The 14,060-nt window shown below is 39.4% G+C and overlaps 1 protein-coding gene across 12 annotated transcripts in view; it reads right to left on the minus strand.

Moving 5' to 3' along the window:
- The window catches only part of CIT (citron rho-interacting serine/threonine kinase), a 165,105-nt gene that overhangs the window by 41,948 nt on the left and 109,097 nt on the right, over nucleotides 1-14,060 (minus strand). For 11 of the 12 annotated variants that reach the window (XM_025474152.3, XM_025474159.3, XM_025474161.3 and 8 more), the window contains 2 exons: nucleotides 13,372-13,569; nucleotides 5,980-6,033 (listed from right to left, as the gene is read on the minus strand). In XM_025474152.3, the coding sequence (XP_025329937.3) occupies nucleotides 5,980-6,033; nucleotides 13,372-13,569 (252 nt within the window). The remainder of the gene's footprint in view (nucleotides 1-5,979; nucleotides 6,034-13,371; nucleotides 13,570-14,060) is intronic. The other variant, XM_025474157.3, reaches the window with a different exon arrangement.

A 14,060-nucleotide genomic window follows, 5' to 3' on the forward strand; every position in this document is an offset into this window, starting at 1 on the left:
AACATATTGGTTTGGGGTGCACTGTCAGCTATAAGATGGAGAATAAAGGTAGTGTGGTTAGGTCCTTAGCCAGATCTCTTCTTTATCAGGGAAAAGTGGGGAAATGGGAAAAAAAAAAAAAAAAAAAAAAAACCTGCAAATTTGTTGTTCTACTGGGCAGTTACACCTCAAAAGGATCCCTGGATCACCCTTCTGGTGACATGGTTAAATCTCCTAAAACCAGAAACAATGAAAAAACAATGCCCAGTAGTTCAACTGGTCTCTGTCTTCTATGTAGTAAACCCATTCCTTAAGATGGCTCTCATCCTAGACTGTAAATGCCTCCATTTAACTATGATGCTTCCTTCCAATTTCTCTGCACCACTCCTCCTCCAAAAAAAACAGAGGCAAGCCAGCCTGGTAACTATACTCTCAAATGGAGTCTGTAACCCCAAATAAAGCCATCTTGAACTTTGCAGGGTTGGGCTCACCATCCGTGATACAGAGGTTAATAATATATTTACTACTTCCTCTGTTTCTATTTTTTTTTTTGTTTTGAATTTTCTTGCATACTTCTCTACCTTCATGTAGCCTGTGAAATACAAGGAAAAAAATTATTGACCAAGACAATGCTTCATTTTAAAGATTATAATGATGCCTCTTGCAGAGCAAAGAGACTACAGAAAATCTGCTCACATAAGAATATACACGTTGCCAAAATAATTTGCTCACCACTTGAAGATGTACCTAAGTCCTTGGGCTCCCACTCCCTTTCTCCGATTTGTGGGAAAACTGCAATTTATTTTTTTTAAACTGCAATTTATTATTAACCCATTTCTGCTAACTCTTCTCCTTTCAAAATAGATGATAAAATGCTAAGGAAGAAATATTTGAAAAGCTCAATGAAGTGCCAAGTTTATGACTCTCATTTCAGTTGAGATGGGCCCACTGGAGTGGGAAGCATTCTTCTATTTCCCTATTCTCATCCAATTTTAAAGGGGTCTCACATCTCTGATTTCTACTTACAGTTTATGATTGTTAGTTCTATATTTTATCCTATTTTGCCCAATTGTCAAGAGGAGGTTTATGTGTTTGTGTGAAGCACCCAAACACTCATTAGAGCATTTTAACTCATTCAGACCTTTTATACATTCTTTCTGCCCAAGTCATAACATATATTTAACTTGTGACTCTATTTTAAGGGGCTGGAGTTGTGGTGGTTAGTATTAGACACATCCACATACACATTATTGAGTTTACAGATACTGAACTGACTTGGGACATAGGCAGAAAATCAGTGGTCTCCAAGGTTTAAAAAAAAAAATTTTTTTTTTAAGTATTTTGATAGGCAATCTGTGATTTTGAACCAGGTAATGTGCAAGGAGAATTCTTAGTTCTTCCATGAGTCCATGAGTGTATTCTCTCTATATCAAGAGCAAATGATCTGTTTACTATAAGTCTGTTAACCTTTCAACCCTGAGGATATAAGTTAAAAAAGAGAAACTGAAAGGCTGACTCCATCTTAGCAGTGAGAAGAGGAGAGAGACAGCTTCCTGACACAGGGCCAAGAGTCTTCTTATAATGCTGTTTTTGCAGATAAGAGATCATGATGCAGTTCTAAGAGAAAATAAGGATATAAAAAGTGATCTACACTCAGTGTCCAAGAAGAAAAAGAGAGAGAGCAAGAGAGAGGTCTCTATTTGGAGTTATCTGTTGCCTTTCAAGCAAACCTCATAGTTCTGAGCAAGAACTGTTTACCTCTCATACTTAATGAGAAGACCAGAAGAGAGAATGCTACTAGGTAAATGTTCAATAGCATGCTGAGGGTGAAGAAACCAGTCAGATAATGAGCATCAGGCTAAAAAGACACAGGGCTAAAGTCCTACTGGAATGTCTGGTTCCGTTTTGAAGGCTGAAGTCCTACTGGAATGTCTGGTTCCTTCTTGAAGGTAGTTATTTGCATATTATTTATTTTTAATCTTATAGCTGACAGATTGATTCATAATTAAAACTGTGTCATATGTTTGCCCACCAACTCCCCTCCAAAACAGACTTAGGTAGAGTTTTAAGTGCCAGATTGGATCAAATACTTTTTTTAAATCTCATCAAAATATAGAAATGGTCTGAGCTGGAAAATCTTACTGTTCATAAGCTTTTGAAAAGCTGCTAACTGGGAGCTCCTATCAGCTGAGTTATTACAGGAGTTCCCACCAGTAATAAAGATGACATTTCCTTGCAGAGACAATCTCAGCACCAGTAAGAGAGAAGCATCCATCATGTCCTTCTGAAGTGTCTTTAAAGCAGCCTTTGAACTTGAAAAAGTGTAACGGAGATCTATTGCTGCCAAATGTGCTACAAGCAGTGATTTTCAAACTTTTTAAAGGGGCAGACCATTTTCTAAACAAAAGATGATCTCATAAAGCCAATATACTATGAATAGTAGCCAATACTGTTTAGCACTTTCTATGGACCAGGCCCTGTATAATCACTTGGATGTAGCATCTACTTCTTGCAGGACACCCATGATGTAGGCATTAGCACCAAATTTCTGATTCTGTGACTTAGTGTTTCTTAAGTTTTACTGTTTCCGAAATGTGAATGTGTATTACAACTAAGCAGCTGTCTCTCTGCCCTCACCAAGCCCCCAAAGAGCAGCTATTAAATGAATTATGCATCTTATAATTGACAATATACTGGAATGGGGAATATACAATGTCAGTGCCACTTTACGGGTAAACTGTTGAGGCTTGAGAGTTTAACATAACACAGGTTACAGAGGCTACTTTCGAATCAGAACCCAGTCTGATTCCAGAACACATGGTTGGACACTAGCAACCCAGCTGTTATAGATGAAGTGTGTGTGTGTGGGGGGGGGGGGGGTGTCACTCTTTCAGGTTCCCCCTCCCATTGGGAGAGTTCCCAAGGCTTCTCCACAGATACCAGAAGTAAAAAGCTAGGATTAGAAGTCACTGCTCCAGAAAAAAAGCAAATGTGAGGGATCAAGAGAATATAAAATTTACTTTACTTTAATATCTATTAAAAAAAAATTCCTTGGGGTGCCTGGGTGGCTCAGTTAAGTGTCTGCTTCAGCTCAGGTCAGCTCAGGTCGTGATCCCAGGGTCCTGAGATGGAGCTCCACATTCGGCTCCCTGCTCAGAAGGGAGTCTGCTTCTCCCTCTCCCTCTGCCCCTCCCCCTGCACATGCTCTGCTCTCTCTTGCTCACTCTCTCAAATAAATAAATAAAATCTATTTTAAAAAAACAAAACAATCCTCTAATTTTTAAAATCTGGGTGAGGGAGGATTACAAAGGGGCACATGGAAACATTTGAGAGTAACAGATACACTCATTCGTTAACTTGATTGTCTTGCTGGCTTCACAGCTGTGTACACTTTCAAAACTCTTGAAGTTACCATACTCCAAACGTACTTCAATAAAACGATAAAAAAGTTTTTTTTTTAAAGTTCTTAGGAATATATCATGCATGCGTGCACGCACACACACACACACACATACACACATATATTCTCAATGGAATATTATTCAGCCGTGTACAAAGGAGGAGATTGTGCCATTTGCGACAACATGGATGGACCTAGAAGATATTAGGCTAAGTGAAATAAGTCAGATAGAGATAGACAAGCACCATATGATTTCACTTAGATGTGGAATCTAAAAAACAAAACAGGGCAGCCCAGGTGGCTCAGCGGTTTAGCGTCACCTTCAGTCCAGGACCTGATCCTGGAGACCCAGGATCAAGTCCCACATCAGGCTCCCTGTATGGAGCCTGCTTCTCCCTCTGCCTGCCTCTGCCTGTGTCTCTGCCTCGCTCTCTGTCTCTCATGGATAAATAAATAAAATCTAATATATATATATATACACACACACACACACACACACACACACAGCAGACCCATAAATATAGAGACCTGATGGTTGCCAGAAGGGAGAGGGGTGGAAGGCTGGGTAAAGTAGAGGAAAGAGAGTGGGAGATACAGACTTCCAGCTCTGAGATGAATAAGTCACAGGGATGAAAAGCACAGCATAGGGAATATAGTCAATGATATTATAATAGCATTGTATGGTGACAGATGGTAACTATACTTGTGGTGAGCCTCGCATAATATATAGAGTTGTTGAATCACTATGCTATAGACCAAAAACTAATGTAATATTGTGTGTCAACTATACTTCAATTAAAAAAAAAAAAACCTGTTATGCCAAAAGACTAAAAAAAGAGAAAACTCCAGATGAAGGATTAACGATGTACACACTTAAAACATATCCAAGTTTATTTTAGGAAAAAATAGTAATATAAAAAAATCACCATCATAAAATGATCTATGTTTTATTCAGTGATCACTTATGAGCATGCATGTAACATAAGCAAATAACTCGTGCGTAAAATAAGAAACTGAGACAGTAAGAAACTTAAAAAGTAGGGGCACAAGAATATAGGAACAGAATGCATCAACTCCTCAAGGAATAGAGGCAGAACGAAGAAATAAGGAGATATTTGTGAGGCAGGCCTACCCCTGATGCAGCCATCAGCAATGGGAAATACCAAAATCTATCTGCCAGGTACCCACTAGAATCAAACAGAGGCATATTTCGTGACCTACTAGCTACTCCACTGTTGGGTATATGCTCTTCAGAAACAGGTGCTTAGAGCCACCAAAGGACTTGTGCAACAGTGCTTCCTGACAGCTGTGTTCCTAATGGCAGCAATTCAAATTCCATCAGCAGGAGAATAGATAAATGAACTCCAGTTCTACATGTCCACTGGCAACGCTACACCATAATTAATGAAAAGGAACACATTCTTGATGTTTTCAACCACACAGATGAACCCCATGGACAATTTAAGTTAAAAAAAAAAAAAAAAAAAAAAAAAAAAGCTAAGCTCAAGAGAGCACATCCTCTGTGATTCCATTTGTCTGAAGTTCAAGAACAGGCCAAACTGATTTCTGGTATTAGAACTGTGGCCACCCTTTGGGCAAAGGATGATGAAAAGAAGGGGACATGAGAGAGCCTGTTGGAGGCTAAAAAAAAAATGTTCTGGATCTTGAACTATGTTGTGGCTACACCATTGTCTATATGGTGTAAAAATTTCATTGGACTGTACCCATAAGATTAGTGCACTGTATGCATTTTACAGTGTGTTTTATACCTAAAATGGGGGGGGGGGGGAGGCACACACTCTTAAGACAACATCCCATTTATAGTAGGTAAAGAGTAAAGAAAGAGTTCATTATAAGACAATAAAATATGTATGTGGGGAGTACAGTGTGGTTGTTTCCAGAAATTCACAGATGCAAATAATACAAATGGAGACAAGTTCACTGAAGATCAAGAAGGTAATAAAGTGATGAAAGTACCAAAGAAAGGAGGTAGACCCACAAATAAGGACAACATCCTATCTCCTGAAGGAGCCTATTTCAATCCTTTGCTCCAATAGGAAACAGAATGAGCTTCTGCTGACCCTACCCTGTTACATAGCCCATGCATAATGCTTCTCTGCTCACCATTTACTTCTCTCCATATAAATGACATCTCCCAAAGAGCCACAGAGTTTTATTCTTCCCAGTAGTAAGTTAAAATTTCTAGGTCCACAGAACTTGCTGGACTTTCCTCTGCACAGCACCTGACTGGGACTAACATCTGGTTGGCACTAGCCTTGGAATCTTTACATTGGGGTGGGAGCTGCCCTGGCACTTGTGTTGCAGCTACTGAAGCCTATGCAGTGAGAATTATTTCCCCCACTCCAACTATCCTACCTCAAACATAAAGAATGGTTTAGAATTTTTAAAACTGATGAGAACCTAAGAAACTGGAGTTATCTGGGGCTCAGAAACTCCATGTCAGTTTGGCCACTGATTACTGCTTCAAGATGAAAGTTTATAATAACAAATCAGTCAGTTGATATTATAAGAGATGCTCTCTCTTCCCTCTCAGTTTTTAGTCTCATGTTATTTTAAGCAGCTTTAGGTTTAATACTCACAGTACAGCTGTTACGAAGGGCATCAAATTTGCGCTGGATTTCATCTCTATGTGCCTAAAAAGTAAGAAGTCGATTGTAAATTTTTCATAGTGTAGGATACAACTCTACATGCTATGGGTCAAATAAAGAAAAGAGCAATTGACCTAGAAAGCCAAGAATGCTGCTGAAGCCTCTCAAATATCTGGTTTTCAAAGAACTATTAAGTCATGTCCAACATCAGAAATTAAAGTTACAGAAATACATGATACTGTGTTAATAACACTTGACTACTTAGACCACACATGCATGTACAGACACTTAACATTTGTATTAATGCCCAGGGGGGCTTTGGAAGAAAAGAAAATTAAAGGAGGAAGTTTTTACTCTCGTTACTTTGTTTACTCCCCTTCTTAACCTTTGCCTCTTCCTTCCAGTTGACCCCTCCTTAGTCTACTCCCTGAGAGACACACACATGCAGGCAGATACATACACATACACACACACACACACACACACACACACACACACACACACAAAGGACAACAGCCAAGACAAACTAGAGACTTTTTTTGTCGTTAATCAAAAGCTGCTGAGATTCAGAAACCCCACATTGACCTTGAAATAAGCAGAAAGCCTTTCTCCAAGGTAGAATTACTCTGAAACAGCAGCATTTGTTTAGCTGGCACTCAAGGACTTTCTGAACACACGCAATACACCATACACTGTGGCGCAATATGGCATATGTGGAGTTACCACCATTCAGTGAGGGAGTCTAAAAAGTTGATGAGTGCATGATTACCAACAGTGACAAATGCTATGAAAGAAACAAACGAGGTGCAGGAAAAAAGGATAAGGGGGATAGAAAGGAACTTACTTAGATGGGGTAACCGAGGGCTTCTCTGAGGAGGTGACTTACATTGACACCTGTAAGATGATAAGGAACCAGCCATGCAAAGAACAGGAAAAGGCAGAGGGCAAAAGTCTTGAAGCAAGAAAGGGTTTGATACATTTGATAAACAAAAAAAGGCCTGAGTGGCTATTTAAACTTCAAGTTGTGACCCAAGAGCAAGCGTGACAAGTGGACTTCTTTTCTGTTTTTTGTTTTGTTTTGGTTTATTCCATGAAATGGAATAAACAGAATGGAACAGAAAACAATGGGATGTACTGTGGATAGTGAGGCACTGTCACTATCTTCTATTTCAAATACCATAATTCATCAAATTTAGGATGCTATCAAGACATTGCCATTTTATGTGACATTAGGGAAAACAGGGTGCTATTGACTAAACTATGACATGTCCACATGTTTATATGTCCACATGACTGAAGAGTCATATACCAACTATAAGATGCCTCCTGATTTGAAATACCTTAGAATCAATGAAGAGGTGTGTGTGTGCACACGATTGTAAGGTAAATGTATTTTTGCTGGGTAGTAGTCAAATAATTTTTGGCTAAAGGAAAAAGTGGCCCAAGATTATGGTAGAGAGGCAGGCAGGGATCAAAAATCTTAAAGGGCCAGAATGGAGTTTGAGTTTCATTCAAAATACATTAACTGGAAGCCAATGGAGATTTTAAGAAGTAGAGTGAAATGACTCGACTGTCATTTTGTGGATGTTGTGAGGAAGAGCAGATAAAAATAGGATGAAGGTTGAAAGGAGTAGGGAAACTACTGAGGAGGTTGTTGCTGTCCTTCAATGAGGAGAAGATGGTGGCTTGGAGGAGGATGGTGGCAAAAGACTGAAAGAAGTGGACTGAAGTGAGATCTCCTTTGGAAGTACAGGTAGTAAGACTTGCTGATAGACATTGGGAAAGGAAAGGAAAAGGATGTCCTCACAGACCTTTACTTGAGGGACAGGGTAGACTGTAGCACCACAGCTTAGCTATGAAAGCCCAGAGAAGAATCTAATTTGAGGTAGAAATAAAAGTGGTCCTCTTAAAGAAAAACAAAAAACAAAAATAGTCTCCATCATGTCTATAAGACAGTTAAGTCAAAGATTTTAGAGCTGTGATATATTCCTTAGTACACCTATCTTGCCATAAATATTATAAATTTATAACAGCAGATAGACACTGCAGGAAAAAAATGAGCTTGAATATACAGCAATAGAAATTACCCAAAATGAAATACACAAAGAAAAACTTTTTAAAAAAATGAATGGAGTATCAATGTGCTGTCAGACAACTTTGAACAGCCTAATATACATGTAATTGGAGACCCTAGAAGAGGGCAGGGGTCAGACAGAAATAAAAACATTTGAAGAAATATGGCCACAGATTTTCCAAAGGTGATGAAAACCATAAACCCACAGATGCAAAAAGTTCAAAGAACCCCAAGCACAAGAAACACTAATTATGCTATCACATAATTATCAAACTGCTTCAAACCAGTAATAAAGAGAAAAAGCTTAAAGCCAGTCAGAGAAAAAAAGACAAGTTACATATAGAGAAACAAAGAGAAGACCAATTCCTTACCAGGGGGCAGGTGAAAAAAGGGGAGCAGAGGTGAAGCAAGGTAGAAGACAGTAGAGTAGTATCTTTAAAGAACTGAATTTAAAAAAAAAAAAAATCTGGCAACTTAAATTCTATACCCAGCACAAATATCCTTCAAAAATGAAGGGGAAATAAAAGACTTTTTCAAGTATAAAAAAGCTGAAGGAATTTGTCACTTACAGTCTAAGAAATGGTAAAGAAAGTCCTTCAGTCAGGCAGAAGGAAAGTGACAACCAGAAATATAAATCCACACAAAAGAATGAAAAGCACTGGGGAAAAGGTTTTTTTAAAAAGTTGCATAAAAGAGATTCATAAACAAAAATTTATTGAGAATCAACTCCCCACATAATTAGCTCATATTTTTTATGGACTAATCTATCAGGACATTATTTTTCCCCAAGATCAATCTGCTTTTATGCCCAGCAATAATACAAGAGATTTACTGATTTAATGGGGCATGAATAACACTTATCCAAAGTAGGACAATGGCATTATCACTGAAGTCAGATGGCAATCCTCTTTGAAGGTAAAATGCAATGAAGTGCCATCATTATGGCTTTTATTACTGACTGTGAATTATACACACAAAATGTAGAACTAATCCTGTTATGATGGCTGGAGCATCTATAAGCATTTAACAATTACTCAACTGATCTCCGCAAGAAAACGTCAAGAAATATGTTTTTTTTTATCTGCATTAAGAAATATGCTTTATGTTTCTTTCAAATAAGTTGTGAAATAAATGCACAAAAAAGCAAAAGGTCACATAATAGTGTGTATAAAGATAGTAAAATGCATAAGACAGTCTTTAGATTCTCTCAATGAAATACCTGAGTGTTAATTAGGTGTCAGGTGCTACAGGAATAAATATTTACACTCTTCAAAGGACTTTACGAGCTTTTACGAGCTTTTGTTCATGTGGATTATATTTATCTATCTTTACCACTTAAGAAAGGAAAATGGAGGGATTTTTTCCCCAAGTATTTATTCTTTCTTTTAAAATATTGCTCTTGCACCATCAGTGCAAATGTTCACACAATTAAAAATGCCAAATGACATCTTAGCATTATTATGAAAATAATTTGAATTTGGGGAACCCCCTAGGAATCCACCAATCCCACTTTGAGAACCCCTGACCTAAGGGTTAGGTGCCAATCAGGGAGAATGCACAGGCTGCAACCTGAAGCAGCACTCTTTTTGGGGATTACTCATGTCTTCATTAGTTTTAAAGCCAGTTATAAGAGGAAGAAAGAAAAGAGACTTATAATGCAGTCTTGATGAGAGAGAAGTATCTGCATAACTAGAGAAAGGAACCCAGTGTTTAGACGTCTGACCATCTTCTGGAATCTATGGTCAGGGTTCTAGAACACTCAGGCTTCCACACATCCATTCTTTTCCCTGTGAAGACAGGCACCAAGCAAGACTGTCACCTCACAGGTCCCAATTTTAGATCTTGCTTATCGTACCAATGGCTTGCTTATTAAATACAGAGATTGATATTTATGTAAAACAAATGAAAAGTATGCATTGACCCATGATTTTAACAAATTGGAGAGGATGACCTTGGGATCCCATGGTCACACTATGCTGGGAGAGCTCCTTTCATTGGTGTCTCTAGTTTTAGACTTTTGATTACTCAGCATTAGTCATTTAACCAAATCAGTAAAAGAGTGTGATGACAGGGATATGAAGAGTGTGTCGTGGGGCCATGCTCGTGTATACAGAGCCTATGCTATGCTTCTACGCTGTGGCCCCCATTCGGAGTGAAACTTATATCTGCCTAAAGTATGTAGACTCAAATTCTCTTCCTTAGGTAAAGGGATGGAGTCTTAAATATCAAGTCAGGTGGAAAATTCTTTCTCCAAAAAGCATTGAAGCACCTTAAAAGCATGGCTTTTTGTTTCAGTATGACTCCTGTGGGCCTCCAGCTTGACTCATTCTTAGCTTTTGAAGGCCAGTGAATCTCCATGCAAACACAACTGATGGGAGTGGGTAGCAAGAAAACATCATGGAGACCAACAAGTGGTTTCCCAAGGGACCCAGCCACGCTTCTTCAATGGAGAGTGTCAAATGAACTGTGCTTCATCTAATTTGCTCCAGTGGCAGAGGCCAGAGTAATTTCTCCCTTCCCTGGTTAGGAGGTGGTGGCCCCTGAAAATGAAGCAGTAATAGCCCATTTGACTATTCCCTTTTACTGATAAATCAGCCTGCTATGAAGTTCACAGACCTCCTAGGAGATCATTTTAGATCCAGCTGATTTAATGTGGCTGCTGCTTATGTGGGGCCTGAGCAATGAGACAAAGTCTGGGTACCACCCCTGTGGCCATTTCCTCTTTCTCTTGGAAAACAGTCTTCAGAACAAAGCCACTCAGGCAACAGCCACATACGGTCCAAAACCAGGGATATAATCCAAGGAAGGAGAGAGGAAAACCCACAGCCTCAAAACTGGACGAGGCAAGGTGATAGAGGATTTGGTTGCTGCATGATAGGCTACAAACAGCTGTGAGGTTTTTTTTCCTGCCATCACTTTGAAAAAGCCCTATTTTCCAAGGCATCTTCATCTGCAAGAGTGCTAGAGCCCTAGTTTCTAGACTTAGGGAGGTTTGTTTCTTTATTTTTTTCATAAGATGCTCTGAGGCAGTGATCTCATCTGACTAAATTAAGTCGTGACTTGCTGCTGTGAAGGCTTCCAGCAGCCATTAGACACAGCACATTCCAACAGGCAGCAATACAGGATTTAAAGACTAATTTCCCCACAGATAAACAGCAGTGACACATGCTCTATTTTATATCCTTCTCCTTCTGAATGGCCAGGATAAGATGCATAGCTACCACCACCCCTCCCAATTCCAACAGAGCAGTGAGATAAATGTGTCCTTCTCTCACGCTCCAAAGTAAAAGGATTTGAGGAAATAACAGGCCAATCTCCTGGGGAGAAATGGCTAAAGACACAATACTAGGCACATGGCAAGGACTCATTGAGTATACATTAGATCACTGATGTCTCCTTCTCCTTCTTTCAGAGTGTGGATGGTCTGGATGGTCTGGGGGTGGGGAAGATATTAATATACAAGGCATCCAATATAATAGTGGCTGAATTAGGTGCGTCCTTTAGCAGCTAAGAAATGTTATCTGGCTGGCTCTCGCCCCATCCACCCAATTCCAGAAAGCACATAGCCTTCTGGACATGCATTCTTTTATATTAATTTCATTCCTACCTCCATATTTTTCTTTTGTAGACTTATTTTCTCTTGCCCTTTTCTTTTTTTATCTTGTTGTACTGTTTTGTTTCAAAATGGATTCAGAGCAATTTGGAAGGATATAAGGCAGAGGATAAATAAAGAGATATCGTGACTGTTTCTTTTCCAAACCAAGTATTGGGGGCCCATGGTATATCACACAGTAAGTGTTCTCATTGAGACAATAGAAATTAAGGTTGCAATCAATATCTGACCTTGGCATAAGTCCTGGAAAATCTTGGATGCGCTTGCCCCATCTATATAGGAGTTACTCTATCCCAGAGTCATGGAAGCTCCTGTGTCCTAGACTGGTCCATAAGGACCCTGGCACTAACAGATCATGTTCCCAATCTGTTTCAGATAATAGGCTTCCCAAAACCAACAATGGGAGGTAACTTCTAAGAATGAGATCAGTTGTTTTTTTTTAAACACATATATACTATTTTTGAGATGGGTAAATCATAAACAATGAATGTGTGTGGCCATCTGTGGAAGTGGCCCACACCAAAGACATACTTAGAGATGTTCCCTAGTGGAAATGAGAAGCATATTCAAGATGAATCAGAGTGAATAAGGTACCCACCAAGGTACCTTATTTTAGAAAACATGAAACCCAATCAGCTGCATTGTGCCCTGCCCATGAAGAGGGTACCCTGACCAGCAGGCATGACTGTGCCTGTCCATTTGGCAAGTACACTGTGTTACTATTAGCAATGTATTTGCTTGGCTGATATTAGTCATTAAACTCATTTGGCTTTCTGTGCCAAGTCCAGGTCCACCGAGCAGTCTTCCAAGAGAAATGAGGTCTTTAAGTAGACTTCTCTGAAGGAGAAAAAAATGGGAAGATTAGTCACCCAGGGGATCCTAGTCAACTTAGTGCTTGTAATCTCTACTCTAAGTTGATAAGTTGGCATTTTATATGTAAGATTCTTGTCAGATTTGTTAGCCTGGGTCAGTCCCCATGAGAAGGATCAACGATGGGAAACTGATCCAAAAAGTCATATTTTTAGAGTTCCAGAAAGAACGAGGATCTAAATCCAGTGACACCCTGGCCTACCCGCCCCAAGTTCTACTTTCTGAGAACATTCTTCAGTTGAGTGAACTACTGTCTCAGAAAGAGCAGAGAAGCCATATCCCTCTTAGAGAAAAGAATCTCTCACTTAGAAGAATCTTTTCTATCCAGAACATACTAAATGCATACATAAGACTTGAAGCAGAATTTACAGCTTAAAAGAAAAAAAAAGTAACACCAACAAAGCTAACCAATACAAAAATAGAAATGTGGTAGAAAGACTAAATATAAGATTATTATTTCTTTTAATGATCACTGAAATAAGGTTATTATTTCTTTTAATGATCACTGAAAACTAAGTAGAAGATTCAGGTAAATGGACCTGGCTCAAATTTTAAATACACTGATGATTATTTTTGAAAGAGGGAAGATATATAAATAAAGGAGAGACTTTTTCAAGACTCAGGAAAGGTCAGATGTTAAACCAGCTGATCTAGTACACTAATTCTCATGAAGGAGAAGCTTATGTAAGTCAGTTCTCTGGCCATTAAGTATTTCTAGGGATTGCTTTTTCTCTCTTGGGATTTCTATGAGTGAGCAGATCTCAGTGCCACACTCTTCCTGGCTGAGCCCTGGACCAGCCTGAAGGTACCTGTTGCCCAGACCCACCGTGAGCGCCTGGATCTCTTCTTCTGCCTCTGCCGTCGTCTCTTCTAGTTCCGTCTTGGCCTGGCGAAGCTGGCTCTCCAGGGCTGCCCGGGCAGCCTGCAGGGCTGTCAGCTGGGACTCACGCTCTTGCAGGGAGAGCTGTAGCTCTGTGAGCTGGCGCTTCAGCTCTAGTTTCTGCTCCTCGTGCTCTAGACTGACCTAGGAGGGGCAAAGAGAAAGAGAGACACACACACACACATACACACCAATGCTCAGTTGACCCTAACTGCAGAGGATGCAACTTACTAGTCTAATTAACTGACCCTAACCAGCCAAGGTGCAACCTGCCATTCAACCTGCATCATAAACATGGTCATGAATTCAAATTCCCAGCACTCAACTGAGAAGGAGAAAACAGGTCTGCTATAAAACAGATCTGACTTTAGGAGTCTCAAAAATGACCAGGAGCAAGAACATGCAAGAGAATCTCTGTACAAACCAATCCACACTTACAAATATCCAAAGGCCTGGGGAAGCTTCAAAAGAAAAACCACACGAGAATCGCAAATGAAAATTAACACAATTACTCTTATTAGAAAAGCAGTTTGAAAGTAAATGGCTGTAAGTAACATTATATTGGTAACAAGGACTTCTTTACAATCAGGATAAAAGGACTTCTTTACAATCAGGATAAAAATAGAACAACAGAA

This window comes from Canis lupus, chromosome 26 (genome assembly GCF_003254725.2).
Source record: "Canis lupus dingo isolate Sandy chromosome 26, ASM325472v2, whole genome shotgun sequence".
Classification (NCBI taxonomy): domain Eukaryota; kingdom Metazoa; phylum Chordata; class Mammalia; order Carnivora; family Canidae; genus Canis; species Canis lupus.